The sequence below is a fragment of the Parus major genome, chromosome 7 (genome assembly GCF_001522545.3).
Source record: "Parus major isolate Abel chromosome 7, Parus_major1.1, whole genome shotgun sequence".
NCBI classification, from domain to species: domain Eukaryota; kingdom Metazoa; phylum Chordata; class Aves; order Passeriformes; family Paridae; genus Parus; species Parus major.
Window position 1 is genome coordinate 2,667,736 of NC_031776.1, and position 20,407 is coordinate 2,688,142.

General features: G+C 47.5%; 1 protein-coding gene across 1 annotated transcript in view; it reads left to right on the plus strand.

Annotated features, from left to right (window-relative positions):
• The window catches only part of ABCA12 (ATP binding cassette subfamily A member 12), a 78,885-nt gene extending 59,568 nt beyond the window's left edge, over window positions 1-19,317 (plus strand). The window contains 16 exon segments of the mRNA XM_015635530.3: window positions 611-698; window positions 1,147-1,252; window positions 4,622-4,676; window positions 5,369-5,546; window positions 7,429-7,544; window positions 8,286-8,445; window positions 9,720-9,988; window positions 10,568-10,778; window positions 12,268-12,377; window positions 12,918-13,062; window positions 13,192-13,326; window positions 14,023-14,126; window positions 14,382-14,474; window positions 14,922-15,027; window positions 15,664-15,801; window positions 17,013-19,317. Of these exon segments, the coding sequence (XP_015491016.1) occupies window positions 611-698; window positions 1,147-1,252; window positions 4,622-4,676; window positions 5,369-5,546; window positions 7,429-7,544; window positions 8,286-8,445; window positions 9,720-9,988; window positions 10,568-10,778; window positions 12,268-12,377; window positions 12,918-13,062; window positions 13,192-13,326; window positions 14,023-14,126; window positions 14,382-14,474; window positions 14,922-15,027; window positions 15,664-15,801; window positions 17,013-17,132 (2,134 nt within the window). The 3' untranslated portion in view covers window positions 17,133-19,317.
• Window positions 19,318-20,407: the final 1,090 nt, after the last annotated feature.

The following is a 20,407-nucleotide window of genomic DNA, read 5'->3' on the forward strand; positions in this document are numbered from 1 at the left end:
ACAGGCCTTTGTCTGACTCAGAAATCTTTAAAAAGAAGAAAATCTGACACAGCCTGTCATGAAGTAAACCCTGGGGAGAGATTTTCCTCCAGGTTTGATTCTCTGAAGAGTCTCGGTGTGCGCTTCGCTTGAAGGAGCGTATCATTCCAGGGAGAGCAGAGTCTGAGCGTTTCCTTGTGCTGTGGGGCTCTGGGAGCTGGGGGTCTGGGCTCTGCCAGGCAGCTGCACAGCAGGGCTTGGGCCAGAGGTCACCTGCACTAAGGCTGGCAGGAGATGTGTCCATCTGGACAACCGTCCACTGGTAAACGGAGCTGCTCATCTCCTGGGTCAGCATCTCGCTCCAGAGTGGCAGGTGCACAGCTCAGGAGTCCACAGAGCTCCAGGACCTTCCTCAAATGGAGGCTTCCAGCAGTTTTGTGACAATGTTTTTTTTTCCCCCCAAAGAAAAGCTCCCACAGGAGAGGTGGCATAGCCCCACTCTGGGATAGGCTCTCTGAAGTCAGGCTGGAATTGTCTGGGGAGGGGCAGTGGCATGTTGGTGTGGCCAATCCAAGGGAATCAGAGAATTGGGGTGAGGGCAGCAATGCATTTCCTTCTGGTGTTCACTCAGGTATGGTGGCTGGAGCTTTGGGCTGCCTTTGACAGCAGATCTGCAGTTTGACATCAGGCCAGTGCCCCCCAACAGAACACTGACTAAGGTAAGCAACCTCCAGCTGCTCATCCTGCCATGGGAAGCGTGGGACTCAGGATGTCAAGTTCATGGACATTCCAAAAAAAGAAACCAAAACCTCCTGAAATCTGCAGCTTGGAATGACAAAGATGACTTGCAGTTCATTTTATTTTCTTTCCCCATTCCTCTGTATTGGTCTCACTTCTTTTGCTAGCAGGAGGCAATTTTTCTGCTGTCATAATTTGATTATACAGAGGTGAAAAGATCAATTAGTAGCACCTTTATCTCATGAGGGGATGTATGTACCATAATGAGGGCTGGCTGGTGCATTCTGATATGCCCATTTCTCTGGTTCAGCTCAGTGAAAATGTTGTAGAACACCAGGGCTGAAATTTGAGGTAGTTTGCACAAGTGAAGCAGGACAAACCAACACATTGTCAGTAACAACTCCCAAATTGTTTCAATTTCTCCATCAGGTGTGGTACAATCCTGAGGGTTATCACAGCCTCCCAGCCTATCTCAACAGCTTGAACAACTTCATTCTTCGAGCCAACTTGCCAAAAAATGAGACTTCCAGATATGGTAAGTGTCTCTTTATATGAGCAGATAACTTCTCCCCTTTGCAGGGATATCCTGGTTCTGCTGAAATCAATGACAACACTTACCTTGCCTTCAATGAGGCCATTTCTTTATTCACTGTTCTGCAATTCCTTCAAAACAGAATTGAAAAGCATGAACAAATCACAAAGTTCATTTGTCTTAGTCAGAGGCTCAGGGGAGCTGGGCAGGGAGGACCCCAGCTCTTACATAAAACACTTCATCTGAGCAATGCCAGTGGTTGCTGTTTGATTTATTGCCACTCATGTGGCACTGGAAGGGCTGTCACTTGACAGGTGCCCATTAGTTATGCAGAGAAAAGCTCCTCTAGGTCATCTCCAGGGGTGGGTTAGATTAGGAAATTTTAATATGTCACCCTTCTGCTGAGAGCAGCCCAGGGTGTGAGGGCAGGGAGGGTGAGATTAAATGAGAAACATCATTTTCAACTGTGTTTTTCCTCTGACATCTGACATACACAGATCCAAGGAGTGCTGGTGAGCCATCTGGGGTCCTCAGAGCTTCCCCTCAGTTACACACTGCAGGCAACACAAATTCCTGCTGGTAAACCAGGGCACCCTGCCTTTCCCTTTGCAGTTTAGCCCCTTTCAAAGTGCAGTGTGAGCACAAACCTGTCTGGAGACACCTGTCTGTGTCTGCCTCCAGAGAGGGCCAGGGTGCAGAAACAAGAGAGAGATTTATATTGAGAAATCTTACACAGGTATTTCTGGGCTCTGTTCTGCCAAGAGCAGTAATTGTGTGCAGAAATACTCTCCTGATTGACTTTCTTGGACAAACTGTGCCCTTCCAGCCATGTCCTGGCCAGGCCTAGCTCTGCTCACCTAAGAGAGCTGCTGTCCCTGGTGACACAGGGACAGGTGGCAGTGTCTCTTGGCTCACAGGACATACCTGAATTGAGCTATAATAGAATCAGGCATCAGGCCTGAAGCTTTGAGTGTGACACCCAGAATTCCAGCAGCAGCAGGTGCTGATCACAAGCGGTGCCAGCGTTGCTTCCCAGCTCACACCACTGCACCAAGACTCAGCTCAGCTCAGAGAGTGACACCAGAGCCTTCTCAAACAGGCCCTGGCCATCCCCTCTGGGGTTTGCAGTGTGCCCTCAGCTTACACATCACAGAGCTGCAGCCCAGCTGCCAGGAGAGGAGTCCCCAGCCAGGCGCTTCCAGTGGCAGGAACATCCCAGAGCAGCTGAATTATTAAGCAGTGAAGCTCCTTGCTCTGTCTCTGTATTCCCAACACATGCTGTAGCAAGAGCAAAAGCAGGAAGCTCTTGTGAACAGCCAGAAAGTTATTGCAGGGAAAGTTTTATACCAGCAAAACAGCAATTTTCAAGGGGAAAGAACAGGAGCGGTTTTTGTTCCATCTGTCCTGCTGCTTACGTGTTTTTGGAAAGAAATGCTTAGTAGCAAATGACCAGACAATTCTCTGCTTACCACTAATCATCCAAGGCAGAGGAGGGGAGAAATGAAATGAATGGATGAGGCTGGTTCCCCTGAGGTGGAGTAAATCCAGTCTGAAATACAACTGAAGGCACGTTCCGTGGGGTACGCTCCTGGCAGCTCCATCGAGTTCTTGTTGTTGTGACAAATAAATGAAGGTTTAAGAACCACTGAAATGGTCAGATAAAAGTGTGCTGTCGCTTCAGAAAGAGGTGCCAGTCCTGCTTTAGAGGTTTGACTTAGAGTGGGTATATATTTAAAAAAAAAAATACATAAAAAGCTTTTTTCCCTGTCACTAAGCAAGTCATAATAGCTTTTGACTTATGTACATTGTGCTTTCTCTTCTCTCAATCCCAGCTAACAAAAAAGGAGGAAGCATTGAAATGGAAATTTTGACTTCTAGCCTAAGCTCCAGTAAAGGAAAATGGCTTTATAGTGAAGTATTAACAGATTAGACAGACAGTATCTTTCTTTCTCTCTCTCCCTTCTGAAGAAGGGAAACATTTCCTGGCTGTTTGTATGGCTTTATCAGCAGTCCAAAATTTTAATCCCATTTTCTCACTGATGACAAGACTGAGGTTTGGTTGGGGTATTTTTGTCTCCAAAATTAATTTCTGATTAAATCCTCCCTTTCAAATTCATTTGCTCAGAATGCTCTTTGGTCAGCTAAACCCTCAAGCTCCTCCCTTCTGGTCTCTCTGTCAGAGTGCCCATTCTTAGGGAAAATTACCCAGAATAGTTCTTCATCACATCATTCCTAAGGTCTGGCACCTGGCTGTGAGGAGTTTAAATTCCACAGGTGGCACAGTCTAGAAATTCTCTGGATTTAAGAGCAGCTGGAGGTGCCTCAGCACTCCATGAGGCATTTACTTGATGAGGTATCAAAATACAAATTGAGGGCCTCATCTTTAGGCACATAAACATGGGAGCCCATTCTCAGGCTCTGGAGTCTTAGAGGCTGGGCTGTCATCCTGGTGGGGCCAAGGCAGAGACCTGCACTGGAGGTTGGATCTGGCCACTCCATGTTTTTCCATTTGCTTTTGTGGACACAAATTGCCTCCAGACATGGCAAAAGCACTGTGGTGAGCAATCCTAGGTGTTCTCCTTGGAGAAGGAGTACTTAAACCACACTGAGGATACTTGCACATGAGCAGAGAATTTCTCAGTTGCAGTTTGGGCTTCATACAAACCCATTTTTAATGGATTTTTTTGGATAACATTGCAGGGGATTTACCAGTATGGTAATTAAATTTTTACTAGTAACTGTGAACAAAAGACTATTTTTTTTGTTTGTTTTTTTTTCCTAGCTTCTTAAGACAGAATAGTTCAGAATTAACTCACTGCCACACTGAGGGCAAAAGTGTCTGTAGCTTACCTGGGTTTCTGCTCTCACCTCCACAGATCCCATATGGAGAAAGACATCCATATGGAGAAAGTCAAGGCAGGTAGCAGCTGTGGAGAAAGGCAGCAGGGAAAGACTTGTTCCTGGTGAGGAGAGAACAAATGGAATGAGGTGGGATCACCAGACAGCAGCCTCGAAACAGAACATATTCATCAGTTTTGAAGGTGTCAGTGGTGAGGAATCTAAGCTGGAATACACAGGCCCACGTGCCTGATTTGAGGTGTGGGAAGGGAATGGTGCTGGCAGCCAGACAGATGGAGGAACAAGGCCTAGGGTTTGAGTTTCAGATCTGCTGTGCAGCCAAGTGAAGTCCTAGGAAAAACAAGAATGCTCAAAATTCTGCCCAAGATCACACAGAGATGACAGAGCAGACACACACTTTTGATCTGCTTTTCTTCTCTTCTCTCTCAGTTTTCTGTCATATCAGGAGCTGGTGAAGGAAGCTTTAATTTGGACACATTTTCAATTTATCTTTTTTTTTTTTTTCCCCTGTAGGTATTTTCTTATCAGCTCACCCATATCCTGGAGGACAGAGTCAAGAACAAGTAATGTAAGAAGATTCATTTGGCCGATGCCTGAATTTTTTAGCTTTAAAAGGAGCAAACCAGTTTATTGGAAACCATAAACCAGCCTAAATTACTGGATATCTTACTCTAAGTGATGAAATTGTTCTTGCTTATGTTCATTCCCTCTATACATGAATAGTGTCCTACTTGCCACCAGAGCTGGGGATTCCTGTGAGGGTTTTTTTGCAGGATCTCATGGAGATCTGGAGGTCACACTTACAGCCTCACACATTTGTGTGCTTGGGCATAATAATAATAATAATAATAAGTAATGATATAATTTTCCTTTTGGCCTTTCCACTCCATGCTGGGGTCCAGCATTCCAGCTCAGTGCTGTGAGTCCCTTTTGCTGGGCATCATTGCCATCAGCAAAGGGAGCAAAGAAAGGAAGAAATTCTCCTCTGTGAGGGTGGTGAGGCCATCCTTGGAAGTGTCCAAGGCCAGGCTGGATGGGGCTTGGAGCAACCTGGGACAGTGGAAGGTGTCCCTGCCCATGGCAGGGAATGAAATGGGATAGGCTTTGAGGTCCCTTCCAGCCCCAAAGCATTCCAGGATTATAAAAGATGCTATCCCAGAATCAGGACTTTATTGCTTCTGAGCTCTGACCACTCCCTCACAGTGAGGGAAATCTGCCACTTTCACTCACTAAATGCATCTTTCTCCCCTTTTCTCCCAGGCTCAACAGCTTACTGGACATCATAGTGTCCATGTCTGTTTTGGTGGGCTACTCCATCACCACAGCAAGTTTTGTGCTCTACATGGTCAAGGAGCACCAAACCAAAGCCAAGCAGCTGCAGCACATTTCAGGCATTGGGATGACAACCTACTGGGTGACCAACTTCATTTATGACCTGGTAAATAATTCACATTCCTAAATGCACCAGGAGGAGCATTACACAGCATGGGGAAAAAAAGTTCTTTATTTAAAGTTGGTTGCCGAGACTTCTTCTTATTGCTGCCAAGAGTGTTGTGTAGTAATTGTTCTCCAAGGCATTGGGGACAATTAAATGTGAACTGCAGCACTGGGTTCTGCTAAGCAAAGGCATTCCTGGTCTCTGGAGTGTGTGTAAAACACCCAGCACGTTTATACAGGAGCAGCACAGAGCAGGCTGCAGCTTGATTTCCATTCCAGCAGCCAGCTGCTCCTCTGACAGCAGGGCTGGATCTGCTGTCACCCAGGCTCCACAAATCTGGGGTGAGGCTTTAGGGCTCCAGGCTGCAGCCAGTCTGGGAACCCTGGCTGGGACAGCAGCAGGCATCCCACTGCTGACACAACCCTGCTGGGCAAAAACCCATCTCTGGCTTGAATGCTGTCTGTAAGAGTCTGTGTTATAAAGTTTTTAAGCCAAGGAAAGCTACAAATGCAGCCTTACAGGATCTGAGCAGTTCTTTTTCACAGTGCTGCACAGATGTACCTTGCTGAGCTCCCAGCAGTGTGCTGCATTCCCTGGCATAGGCAGTGCCCTTGCTCCTCCTGGAGTTGAGTTTCCTCCTGGTGCAGAGGTTCATGGCACTGTTGGAAAACATTGCTGGGCCAAGAGGAAAAATGTTTGTAGTGTCTGTAGGCTGAAGTGCTTTGTGTCTTCTGCATTCCCTGTGGTGCAGGGTGTCAGACCCTCACACAGGGAGTGGGCAGTGCAGCCAAGCTCAGCTCCTGAGCCTGGGCATTGCCAGCTGGGCTGCAGCGGTGACCAGCTCCACCTATCCCACAAATTCCTGTTGATGCAGATCTGCAAGTGCTTAAAATCCCAGTGATTCCATAGCTTCCTGAAAACAGGAAATCTTCAAGGGCATTTGGGTGACTCTTTGGTGCAAGGAGGACTAAGGGCTGAAATCCCATGGGAAATGTGAGCCAGAAATGCCTGCCTGGAGGAGCTGATGAGTGCAGACATCAGCACAAGGATCCCCTGCCCTGCAGGAGGGCTGGAAGGGGTCCCAAAGCAGCAGCACAAGGATCCCCTGCCCTGCAGGAGGGCTGGAAGGGGTCCCAAAGCAGCAGCACAAGGATCCCCTGCCCTGCAGGAGGGCTGGAAGGGGTCCCAAAGCAGCAGCACAAGGATCCCCTGCCCTGAAGGAGGGCTGGAAGGGGTCCCAAGGCAGCGTGGCCCCAGCCTGGCTTGGCAGTGCAGCCCTGAGCTGCAGCACAGCAGGGAGGATGGAGCAGGCCTGTGCCTGCCTGCCTGCTCCAGGCCCTGACTCCAACACTGCATATTTGTAAATCAGCCTGTGGAAAAATCCCCAGAGCCCTTGCACAGTCGGTATTCAGCGGGCTGAAACTAATCCAGCGCTCTCGGCAACTTGATATTTCTCAGTGAATCCCTGCCAGTAAATTCTGCTAAATCCCAAAGCTGGGGAAGAGAGGAAGCTCTCCAGGCAGACATTTGGTAGGTCTCTGGCTTGACTCAACACTATAAAGATTTACAGGGCACAATGAAGTGGTCTGACTGCAAGGCTAACAGAAAACCCAAAGGGGTATTTTTCATTCACAACCTTTTTTTAAGGTACTTTCTGCCCACAGTCCTCAGTGCTGAGGCTTTGCCTATTCAGAGAGGCTTTGTGGGAATTCATCTGCAATTCATCTAGGGAGAACTGAGAGCCCACCTGTGTTTGGTTTCCATTAGAGAAGCCAAGCTGCATTTGTGCAGATTCAGTCCTGGCATTGTTTCTTCCATATTGTTGTAGGAAGGTGTTTCAGAACTGTTGTCCTAGTAACATCTTTTTAATATCATTTTGCAGGTACTTTTTATGGTCCCTATTGGACTCTCTGTAGGAGTTATTTCAGCCTTCCAGATCCCAGCTTTCTGCAACAACAGTAACTTAGTGGCAGTATTTCTTCTGCTCTTACTGTTTGGGTAAGTGTGGAGCTTAGTTATTTAAATATCACTGCACAGGGTGAAGAACTGGATCTTGCAGTCTGAGATCCAGGGGGGGAATACCTGGGCTTTTCTCTTCAACATGCCCTTCACAAACAGTGACTAAGTTGCTCCTTCCAGGAGCAGGGAGGTGAAGCACTGTTGTTATGCCTGCTTTATTCAGAGCAAAGCCTTTGTGAGGATATAGAAATATTCAAGGTCCCAGCAGCAGCCCAAGCTGTAAGCCAACGCTTGCTGACCTCTTGCAAAGTTCAAGAGTGTTTCAATATCACAGAGAAAAACAAACAGCAGTAGCACAATTCTGGAAAACTTAGACAAACTCTCCCTGGCTGTAAATCCTCCAGGCCCAGTCTCTTTGTTTTCAGGTGGGGTTCCATGTTCAAAGTATGTATAATAAACCTTTTTCTCCAAATTCTAACAGACACAAAGGCATTTTTTCTTTCTTTAAGCTCTGCAATGTGGAATTGTAGTTACATGCCAAAACAGAACTATTATGTTCCAACCCTGGAAGTGTTCAAAGCCAGGTTAGAAAAGGCTTGGAGCAACCTGATCTAGTGGCAGGTGTCTCTGCCCATGGCAGGGGGTAGAGCTGGATGGGCTTTAAGCTCTCTTCCAACTCAAACCATCCAATGATTCCGTGTTGTCAGATGTCTTCAGTGGTTTGTTTTCAAAGTAGCCTTTGAGTTACCATGGTTTTCTCTGCTCTGTTGGTATTTATAGATATGCATCATTTTCCTGGATGTACCTGCTGGCTGGGTTTTTCAAGGAAACAGGGATGGCCTTCATTGTTTATGTCTGTGTCAACTTGTTCTTCGGCATCAACACCATTATCACTCACTCGGTTGTGTTCCTGCTCTCCCAGGAAAAGGCCACGGACCAGGTAGGAGCCCCAGCAGTTCTGACCCTGTGGTGACACAGCAGGAGACTTCTTGTGGGCTTGGTGCCTTTGATAGCAGCTGGACACAGTCACAGGATTTCACAGGGCTCCCTACAGATGGGACATGAGTCACATATGGATCTTGCTTGTCTGTAAATCTGCATTCCCCAGCAGAGAAGGAAATGGTGGTGATAGAGGGGAGAACATGAAAGGAGAGGGGAAAAAACTGAGGACTGTCTTTATAACCACCCTGGTGATGGAAGATGAAGGGCAGGATGTGGGTGGAGATGCTTAATAAAAAGCTGTTGATAGACACTTCAAACCATTGCTGAGTTCTCGCAGCACGAGCTGTGGGGAGTGACAGCTGAATGTCACTGCCCAGAGTGACATGTGCTGCAGTTAACCCAGCACCAGCTGTCTGTCATTTCAGCCTGTAATGCAGTCATCTTCTCCCTGCAAGGATGAAAAACAACCCAGAGACAGTGATGGCTCCCTAAAGCCCCCTCTTAAATGGAGATCTCTCAGGGAATGGCTGGGATAAAAAGCACACCTTACACTTAGATTTTTTTTTTTTTTTTTTTTTTTTATGGAGAGCAATTACAATAGCTGGGTTGGATTTTTCTCTCTATCTGGACAGAGCTTGTTCAGCAACCCCTTGGATTTTAGGGATATTCAGTTATGATCACCTTTCATCCCTCTGTGCCCCAGTGGCAGGGAGTCAGTTCCCTTCCATGCTAATTTAGAGCCTCTCCAGTTTGCTTTGTGCACTAATCCTTTATTCTGCTAGAAATGTACCAGAGTTCTTTACTGTGAGACTGCACTGGGATGTTTGGCTGTGAATTAGCTGGAAAAGCCCTTCTGTGTCTAGAAAAGCCAAATCTTTTGTTTTATGGAGATGTTTTTCCAAGGAAAACAGACAGGGCAGTGCTCCAGGGGAGCAGGCTGTGCTCGACAGATTACAGGGGTGCAGTGGCAGGACTCAGCTCTGGCTCATGGGTGGGTTCTGGGTGCTGGAGCAGCAGCAGGGACCATCCTGGGAACTGGCTGCTGTTTACTATGGGTGATCACAACCTCAGAGCTGCCTGTTGACTTTTATGACCTTGTGCCTGTGAAACGAGCTGTCTGCAGAGCTCTTTGCTTGCTCTCAATTTATCTCTGCTCTGAGACACAGGCAAATCCCAATGTAATTGTTACACTTCAGTCCCACAGTAAAACCTATGAATTTATTCCATGGATAAAAGCAGTGACTGACTGTGCTGCTCTTTGTTTTTTTCCAGGGCTTGCGTGATCTTGCTGAAAATTTAAGGCACGCGTTCCTTCTCTTCCCACAATTTTGCTTTGGCTACGGCTTGATTGAACTGTCGCAGGACCAGGCACTGCTGGGCTTCTTAAAAGCCTATGGAGTGGACTACCCTGACAAAACCTTTGAGCTGGACAAGACCACATCCAAGCTGCTGGCCATGTTCATCCAGGGCACCGTGTTCTTTGCCATTCGCCTCGCAGTTCACGACAGGATGATTCAGAGAGTCTGGAACAACGTCCTGGAGTAAGTAACACCTGGAGCCAGAGCTCCGTGGTTTCATTCTGGGCTCCCACACCATCACTGTCAATTATGAAGCCCATACATTTCCAGGACAATTTGTGAGTGTGGAGTGAGTTTTGTCTGGCAGAAGACCCAGTGATTAGAGTATTAATTAGCAGAGGTGTAGTTTACAGAGTACCCTGCTAGTTGGTGATGGCTGGCACTGCAGCCCTGGCTCGGGTTTTGGTGGGTGCATGCTCAGCTGTTGCTGAGGGCAGTCATTCCACTGACAACCTCCTCTGTTTGGCTCTCCCCATCTCCTCTGCCCCAGGTGCACACAGAGGGGAGTGAGAACATTCCTGTCACCTGCATTAGGAGCGTGTCCACAAGGCAGGACCTGCTCCAGCCCAGAGTATTTGCTGGAGAGTAAAAAGAGGGGAGTAAAACAGGCAGGAAGAGAACACTGGGTGAAGAAAATATGAGGAAAGAATAGAAACTGTTTCTCTGAGTATTGTGTGCATGCCCTGGGATCTCACAAGGAGGCTCCCTGGGATCTATCCCAACTGCTGGCTGTTGTTGGAGTCCCTCTCTGCCCTCCCCCAGGTTCCTGTTTGACAGAGTCCATGGCAAAGCCTCCCTGCTGCCGCCCACAGCCGTAGAGGATGGGGATGTCCAGGCAGAGAGGAGCCGGGTGGAGTCTGGCAAAGCTGACTTTGACATGGTGCAGCTCCAGAACCTCACCAAGATCTACCACCTCCCTCACAAACGCATCACAGCAGTGAAAAACATCAGCCTTGGGATCCCTGCTGGGGAGGTGAGCGATGGGGGAAGGCTGTGGGCACCTTCCTGTGTCACTGTCATGTTCTCTAATGGTTTCTTCTGCTCTGGCCCCTTCCTTTCTTTGCCTCATTTATTGATTCTTGGGGTTACAGCAGTGACAAAAGGCTCCTGGTAGATTTGGGACATCAAGTGATAGTCAGAAGGCTCTAGAAAAAGGGAAAGTGGATGGGAATTGATGGAGCTGTATTCAGAGCAAAATGTCTGCGTGCTCTGTTTGTACAGTGCAGTCTTGGGGGTGTCACTGGGGATCACCAGGTGGTAAATGAAGACAGCTGAACATGTCCAGCTGAAATTACTCATCTGAACTGCATGGGAGATGGTGAGTCAGGCTTATCTGCTTGTCTTTTCCCATCAGGGGAAGACAAGTCACTTCAGCTGAACACACATTTTCATGAATTAGGACCTAAAATTAACTCCAAAGAAAAAAACATTCTTTGGTCATGTCAGTGCAGTTGCCTCGCTGAGAAGTGAGAAGACAGGAATACACAGAGCACCTCTGAGATCCAGAGGAAACTGCAGACCAGATTCTACCTCAGGCTGTGCACCTGACTTGTGGGGAAGCTTGGAATTAATCCTTGGCACCTGGTTTATTTTAATTGCCTGGGTCCCACTGAGATGAAAGGACAGTATCCTCACATGGATACTAGTCTTTATGACAGAGGATTTTTTCTAAGCCAGAACTGACATTGAGATCTCTAGTTTCTAGCAGAATTCAGCCTGATGCTGGTGGGATTTAGGGCACCATCCCCACCTGTCAGCAGAAGCAGTGGCCCTGCACTGCAGACTGTGCACAGATCCTGTTCCTGTACTGACCAAGGTGGGGAAGAGCTATGGGTTGCTGTGCATCCCCAGCACAGGAGGACTTTCATATCAGCTGGTCTGTGCTAATGATGGCAAAATAACAGTAATTATCAGCACAATGGTGATGGCTGATGCAACACACAACTGCCTATCTCCAACCTTAGCAATAAAATGTGGATTTTACCAACAGATATGGGAGCTACACTCTAGGGAGACAGTTCTTCATCTTACTTAGGTAGTGCTTTGGTGACACTTTGTGACAAAAACCTTGTGTTGATCAAGGTTTTAACCAGTGCCAGCCCAAGCCTCACTCACCCCACTCCCATGAGCAGCTGTGTCCCTGTCAAAGGGAGGCTTTGCACAAATGAGATGATGGGGATTTGGCCTGAGCTCCTGCAGAAATGCACCTTGCAGTAAAAGGAATGACTCTACTGGAGACACATCCTTGATTCTTCACCATATTAAACAAATGGTCCTAACATAAACTGGAGTATACTGCACCACAAACAACCTCCATTACAACTCTGGGATGCTCTTGAGTTCCTCTGGCAATTCATCTTGCTCAAGGGGCTGGAGAAAGAAGGGGCACTGAGCACCCATCTCAGAGCAATATTTCTGCATTACAAATACAGCAGGTTTACACTTTGACTTTTCTCTCCCAGTGCTTTGGCTTGCTTGGTGTGAACGGGGCTGGAAAGACAACAATCTTTAAGATGCTGACAGGGGACATCGGAGCATCCAGCGGAAGGCTGCGGGTCCAGGATCATTCTGGGTATGGAGGATATGATTTCTGGAGAAGCAAATCAACCTGACAGCAGTTTTTAAGGCTGGGTGGCAAAGGAAAAAAAATGTAAAAGTCTGAAATAAAACACTCAAACCAGAGCAAAAATAAATAAGGCAGGGAATTCATCCTTAGAAGGTGGCATGGTTGCTTCCTAAGGGGTTGCATTTTGCTGCTCAGAGGTGTTTGTTCCACTTCAGTCCATTGCAAATGGGATCAGGCTCAGATCCTCAGCAGTGTGATCCCCCTTCTAAGCCAGACCTGGAGACCAGTAGGGGTCACCTTAAAGCTTTATTTAACAGGTGGAGGCTTGGTGGCAGCTGTGCCACCCGAGGTGCTGGCAGTAACTGGAGAGCTGCATACTGAACATGCAACCTCTGCTGAACTGAAAGCTGGAGCTGTGCAGAGCCACTGCATTTTCCTTCAAGGGCTGGGGAAGGGGGTAGGGAGGAGGAAAAAGGGGTTTTCTCCCTCTTGTTTGATTCTGGCAATTGAGTGTGTTTACAGTTATGTGCCAACCTCCTTACCCAGGTCCTTGAATGACATCAGTGAGGCTCACTGGTCACTCTTTGGCTACTGTCCTCAAGAAGATGCCTTGGATGACCTGCTGACCGTGGAAGAGCACATGTATTACTACGCTCGGCTGCACGGCATCCCGGAGGGGGACATCAAGGGAGTGAGTAACAAGGGGCTTGACTTGCAGCATTTTTGTCATTTGGAGCCTTTAAATTAGTCTTTCAGTAGATACATGTGTGATAATCCATGGCCTGGATGTGGATGTGGAAGCAGAACTCTCGCTCCCTAGGTTGTACTGCAGCTCCTCCAACGGCTGAACCTGATGGCCTACAAGGACAGAGTCACCTCTATGTGCAGCTATGGCACCAACAGGAAATTGTCAACTGCTCTGGCTCTTATTGGCAATCCATCCATCCTGCTGCTGGTGAGAAATGGGGGCCCTGTTGAGGGAACAGGAGCAGGTCCTTGGGCTGGCAGGAGAACTTGGACAGTCTCACAAAACCTCCTCAGGCTTAAGGGACACTCCCCATGTACCCACGCTTGGCCTGACAACAGAAACCATTACAGGAAAGTTCAGGTTCCAGCAAACACTCATATTTTCTTTGAGGGCATAAGAGAGTGGCAAGTCTTTCAGTTTGTCTGGCAGCATCTTCAGAAGTCAAAAATAGATTGTGTATTTGCCAATTAAACTCTCCTAGTTCCCAGCTCTATCTTGGTTTTTATTTCTATCAACTTACCTGCACAGCCTTGCAAGAAAAGAAATGTCTTGTCTTTCACTGTGAATTTCTAGCTCTTCCATGAGCTTACCCCATTGCTAAAACATATCTTCTAGTGCAGTTTTCCCACTTGCTGCATACTGAATGTGTGCAGAGCTGTGTGAGCAGGATTCCCAATATTAAGTTGGATACCTAGCGGACATAAATATCCCTTGTCCCAAATTCTGTCGAGACTGCTGCCGTTACTTCTGACCACCTGCCAGTGTTCCTGCTGCTTTTGTGAGATAAAAAAATCTCAATAAAAATAGCAGGAGGGAGGAATTCCCTCTGTACTAACTGCTGCCTGAGCCCAGGCTTGTTTGCTTTTTGAGCAGATTTCCATTCAGGCCTGTCTTTCCCAACAGGATGAGCCGAGCTCTGGAATGGACCCCAATGCCAAACGGCACCTTTGGAAAATCATCAGTGAGGAAGTGCAGAACAAATGCTCAGTGATACTCACGTCCCACAGGTAGGGCTGGGCTGCTCTGCCTCCCTTTTTGGGGTCAGCAGAAGTGTGGAGAGACACATCCCTGCCACTCCCCACTGGTCCTTGCCCTATTTCAGGGCACCGAGTTGTGACAGGTTTGGGGGTTTGTTGTGGCTAAGTGTGGTGTCCACAGAGACTCACAACCATTTAGGAAAGATAAATTATGTTCTCCAGTTACTTAACTATGTTTTTAAACCTTTTCAATGACTTACTAGAGCTTCTTGGTTGGTTTTGCAGCATGGAGGAGTGTGAAGCCCTCTGTACCAGGCTGGCCATCATGGTGAATGGGAGTTTCCAGTGCATTGGCTCTCTGCAGCACATCAAGAGCAGGTCAGTAAAATGAACCTATTTAATTTTCACTCAACAGCCTCTGGAGTTACTGACCTACAGCTCTGAGTGCTCAGAACATGAGACCTGTGTTATCAAAACATGGACTTTTCCTGGTTCATGTCCCTTATACACCACCGAAATCTTGTGTTAACTGATGCACTTTGTACTCCCTCACATCATGTCTTCCCAGAATGCATCCCCTAAAGTAATCTGTTCACTGCTCCAAAGGAGAAATGCATATTAAGGCTGAGCTTTGGTTTTATTAGTTATAACAACAGCTCAGCTTCTTACCAAGTTCCACTCCAGGTTAACAGCCCTGACCCCATTCAAGCTGCACCGTGCCTGGATTACATTTCCACAAAGAAGCTGTGCAGCACTCTCAAAGTATTTTCTTCATCTGTTTTTCTCTTTTCTACAGTGTTAATTGTGATTTTCTGTTTCCCCTAGGTTTGGAAGAGGATTCACTGTGAAGATGCACTTAAACAGCAGCACAGTTTGCACTGAGACGCTGACAGAGTTCATGAAGTCACACTTCCCAAATACATGCCTGAAGGTAAGCAGGGAAAATGCTTTCAGGAGAGGCTTTCAAAATCCCCTCAAACTCACCAAGAAGATCCTTGCAAGGTGGACATCTTGTGACATTCTGTGCACATAGATCTGAGCTCTCAGAGTCACACTTGTCACTGCTTTCAGCTATGTTGTCTGAGGGCTGGAGCACTCCAGTTCCTGGTGGCTGAAGTGACATCAGCCAAACAGCTGCAGTGACCCTGCAAGGCAGCTGTGAGGTGACCCCCTGCCCTGGGAATGCCCTTCCCACTGAAGCCTGGAATGGATGGAAACCCCCTTCAGGTTCAGTGGGTAATGAGATGCTTCCAGTAACTGAGTAATTGTAAAAGCAGAGTAACTGAGTCACAAATCCCATCCATTGTCTGTAACTCAATCTGTGCATGAACCCAGACTGCACACCTGGAGCTGGAAAATGCTATGGCCACCCTGGAGCTTCCACCCTGGTGCTTTAGCTGTGCTCCCCCAGTCACAAACCCCACAGGAACTCCCAGTGGGGAAACACTGGTCACTACCAGACAGTAACATTCAGAAGACACCACAGCCCCTGCTCCTTCATCCTCCCGTGGTGCAGCTGTTGGATCTGCTGACTCTTGGCTTTCCCCCACCGACCCTGTCCCCCCAGGATCGGCATTTCAAGATGGTGGAGTACCACGTCCCGGTCTCTGCAGGAGGGGTAGCGAATATATTTGATCTCCTGGAAGGCAGCAAAGCAGCCTTCAACATCAGGCACTTCTCTGTGAGTCAGACAACGCTGGAGGAGGTAAGGAATTAAAATGTGAGGCCATCCATTTGAAACTGCTAACAGGGGAGCAGACTGATGGTTACACATAATGGACTGCTGCACACTATAGACTACAGTTTGAAAGGGATTTCCATCTATATTCCTCCTGGGGGTACTTTATCAGCACTGCTGCCTCCAGGTACCTCTGCTGGTGCTAGGGAAACACACACAGAAAGCTGCCTGGAACATAAAGGATTTGTTCTTCCCTCAGTCACTGCTGATTTCAGGAGCCTCGTGGGTGTGGGTGAAGGGCAGGACTATGAATCATCCCCAAGTCCAGGGCTAGGCTTTCCACCGGTACTGAAAATTTGCTTAATTTCACTTTTGGGTTGGAAGTTCATTTAGCATTACTCCAAATTTAGCTTTGGGGTTCAATCCATTTCCCTTGCAAGAACATTCCCAATGGCAACAAAATCTCATGGGGAGCATATCAGGCAAAGGGATTTCCACAAGGACTATCCAGAAGAAATCATCCTGTTGAGCACCAGCACCTGGAATATCAGGTTTGTCCCAGAGAGAGGAGCAGAGCTGCAGCCCTGCAGCACTATGGATTGTGACACAGCACTCTGGGAGGGGAATTCCTCAGTGCTGCTCCACTAAGGGGCAGTGGCTGTGAGAGAAACAGGCAGGCAAAGCACAGGAAGCCCCAGTTCAAATTCTGTGGGAGGACAGCTTGGATTTGTGAATATGCAAATGTGATTGCAGGGAGTGTTCTGGTAGGAGTCCTTTCTGTATTCATTAGCTGCTGTTGAAAGGAAGGCTGTTAGGTGTGATTTTATACAACTCTCTCTACGCTCTGCAGTTGTGCGTGCACAGATGTCAATTACACGGAGACAGATGGATTTATGAAGTAATAATGGGACTGTATTAAAGTGTGATCAAAATGAGCCACTGCATGGGCATTGCCTCTCTGGCATTTCAGGAAGCTGAGCTGCAGGACAATTAGGTTCTGTGCAGGAATTTCCTTTGGATCCCAGGTGTCAATTCCTCAGTCCAGGAGTGCACATCCATTTATTTACATGAGCCCATAGAAGCCCAACAATTTGCAATTCTCACATTCAGTGTGGATCCATCCCCGAGTGTGCTCTCCAGGCTCACAGTCAAATGAACAGCCATGCCTTCTTTATATTCATTCATATCATAAATTATTTATGCTGCCACATACTGAGTGTTTTCCTTTAAACTTCCAGGTTTTCATCAACTTTGCTAAAGATCAAGCAGATCCTGATGGCACAGACGTGGGTCCTGATGTGACGCTGGACAGCTCTGACACAAGTAGCCAAGCCAGCACCATAAGCTCCATCTATTGAAAGGGATCCACCCACACAGGATCATAGAAGCTGGGGAAAAGACCTGACAGCCCCTCCAACCCTGTTTTCAGGGTGATTTTAGGGTGATGGGGATAAGCAGTTCCATTTTCTTAAAGTACTTTGTTTTTTGATATGCACTTCATTAATGTCACTAGGAATATGGTAGTTGTTTGAGACTGGCACTTGGTTACAAATCAGATTGGTCTTTCCACAGGTTCTTTCCTCCCCCCAGTTCTTGTTTTCTCACTGTAATGGCTGTGAGGATTTAGACAGCATCACCTGCTGCTCTGGCTGTTTGCTTACAGCAGACGTGGCCGTGATGGAGCAGAGGAGCTGTGGGCAGCACAGGGTGTTTGACCACAGAGCAGCCCCACAGCCACAGAGGAAAGCCCACGTTCCACTCCCTGCTCAGCAGCAGATTTCCTGGGTGACTGAGTGAAAGTGGCTCAGTTTTGACAGGCTTTCCCCTGGGGAAATGGGGCTCATGGCCTTGCCCCTCCTCACAGGGGGTTGTGAGGGTGCAGGGGTTACAAGGCCACTGCCAGGGGCCATCTTTGGTAATGACATAGAGCTTATCTGGTTATGTCAGCACAAATATAACTGTTTGGTAAGTTAGTGCTTCCAGTGGTTTTGGTTTGTTCCTGTAGCTTATTCCAGCTCTGTAACTCCTCAGGTGAGTCCTCTGGTCCCAGGCAGTTCCTGGCTCTTGGCATCTGGTGGAAGATGATTTCCCCATGAGCCCCTTTCTCCTTCTGGCTGGAGGTCAGGGCTGCTCTGGTATAGCTGAGTGATACAGGGCAGCTCTGTTGGCTGAGTGCTCTGACAGGAGGAAGCTCTTTGCTTCATAAGACTGTATTTCCCTGGGCACAGTGGAAGCAAGGAGCATCCCCCTTGCTCATAAACCCTCCATCTCCAGCAGCTTTTCTTCTCTGTGTCCTCTTCAGTGACCTTCTTCCTCAACCCCACGTGCTGGCTGCCCCCATGACCCCAGAGCTGTGTTTTCCCACATAGTAAGGTATCATTAGCTCCTGCTTCAAAGACTCTGCCTGCTGGCTTTAAGGGAGTGCTCTGCCCACTTCTGAGAGCAGCCCCCAGCAGCTGAGTTCAGCACACCACCACACACATCCTGCTCTCTTCCCCCAGAATGATTAATAGATGGAATAGTTTAATATGATTCTTTATTATATGTATCAGCATAAGGCCCCAAAGACTTGGGCATTGATGTACCTTCAAGCACAAAATGAATTTAAACTCTGAGCTCAATAAACTTGCTGTTGCTGGTAAAACAGATTGCAGATAAAGCCTTACCTTGTGAGACCTGGGGTGGCCCAAACAACTTAGCTGGGTTCACCCACACAGTTCCAGCCAGGTGGTTTCTTTTTCCTTTGGGTCTTTTTCTTTTGTTGTTTTTTGGGGTTTTTTTGCCTTCCCCCAAGCTAATTTGAGTCAAAGGAACCTTTGATGAAAGCTGCAACGACACATCTTTGTTACCCTGACCATGACTATGACTAGTTCAGCCTCTATGTGATGCCAAGGTTTGCTGTGATAATCGTGCAAGGAGTAGGTACTTTGTAAAATCCCAAACATCCTTGATATTCAGTGGGATACTGAAGTTCAAGGTTGAGCTGCTGCAAGGAGGCCACGTCCTCTCCTTGGTCTTGGTGTAAACTTCTTACTGATAGCAGGAGTTTTATAATGGGTTGAAAGTATTATTGAGCTTTGAATTATGCCTCAACCTGCTGACTGTAATTAAAACTGGGATTCAGCTTCTTTCCAGAATGCATTTGACACCTGCAGTTTGTAAGTAACTGAAAAAGCTGCCCAGACATCCATTGTAGCTGCTTCTATTATTATGTCTCCAGCACTGCAGAAGCTCTTTTTTCTCATTTTCATTGCACATCTTACACAGATCACAGTATAAAATTAAGCTTTTCTCTAATGGAGGGCTTGTGCTCCCTGCAAAGGACTCAGAGCATGAATGCCAATGATTTAAATGCAGCCTTGTAATACCAATCAGAGCATTATTTTATTATGTCGATGGCTTTGCAACTGCCAGTGAAAGATGGATCTTCAGACTCTGTCCAGATGTACTTTACATGTAATTGAGGGAGACTGATACAAAACTATTCTTTTGTCCCTTTAGAGCCTACTAATCAAACAGGAAAAAAAGAAAAAAAAAAAAAAAAGAGGAAGTGATTCATTGGAATACTTCAGCAAGTTGCAATTGTGCAAAATAGAGTTTTGAGGGGGAAAAAAAAAAAAAGCAAAAAGCATCCTTTGAATTTCCACCCAATTCTGGCATTAATAGAAACATCTGCTCCATGTGAAATGTGTCACGGCCATGATCTACGCTCCCCCTTCTCACTCTCAGGTAAAAATAAACCATCTGCTATTGCAATCAAGTCTGTGGGTATTGGTCCAAGCAAGCCAGAGTTTATAGACTGGGGGGAATTTAACTGAGGCCCGTAGAGAAATACTTACAACTGTTTGGGGGCTGGAAGCATCTGGCAGGGAGGTTGTATATAATGTCACCAGGGGCTGAATTACCATTTGTGCCACATTACAAACATCCCCATTTCCTGCAGAGCCTCGGATTCGGAGGTAGGACCCGCTCCAAGCTCAATTCCGAGGCAAAAACCTTGGAAGCCAGTATCCTCCTGCCTCTGAACACCAGCCCCATGCCTCCCATCAGCTCTTTGTCCCCCTGAGAAGGTTCCAGGGGTGGCCAGGAATAGAGCACTGACTGAGAAACCACTCATGAGAATGTGAAAGGTTTTGAGCAGGGTCTGCAGGGCACGGAAAGGATGAGGTCCCAATAGTGGGTGCCCCCCAACACCAGCTCTCTCTGAATCCCCTCAGAAATTTTGGCTTTATGTGACTCTGCTTTCAAAATGAGCCACCAAGCTGCCTCCTTCCTCTGGCCTGAGCAGGGAGCTGAGGTTGCTGCCGCTCGAGCGCTGTGTACCACAGCACGTCACCTCTCCAGGAGCCAGAGGTGAGTGCTGCAGCCCGGGAGGAAACAAGCTTTTCATCTTCCTCCTTTAATTCAGCGTCACCTCAGCCACCCCAACAACCCTCAGGAGGCAGCAGTGCCAGGACCAGCCCTCCCAGCCTGGCCACACAGCCCCGGCTTCACTTAAAATGCTCCGGCACATCGCAGACACCGGGGAGAGGCAGTGCAGTCACTCAGCAGGGCCAGGGAGCCGGGGAGGAATTTCAGAATTGCTTGTGTGCATGGCGAGGCTGACTGAAGTCAGGTTTGTAATTTGAGTTGT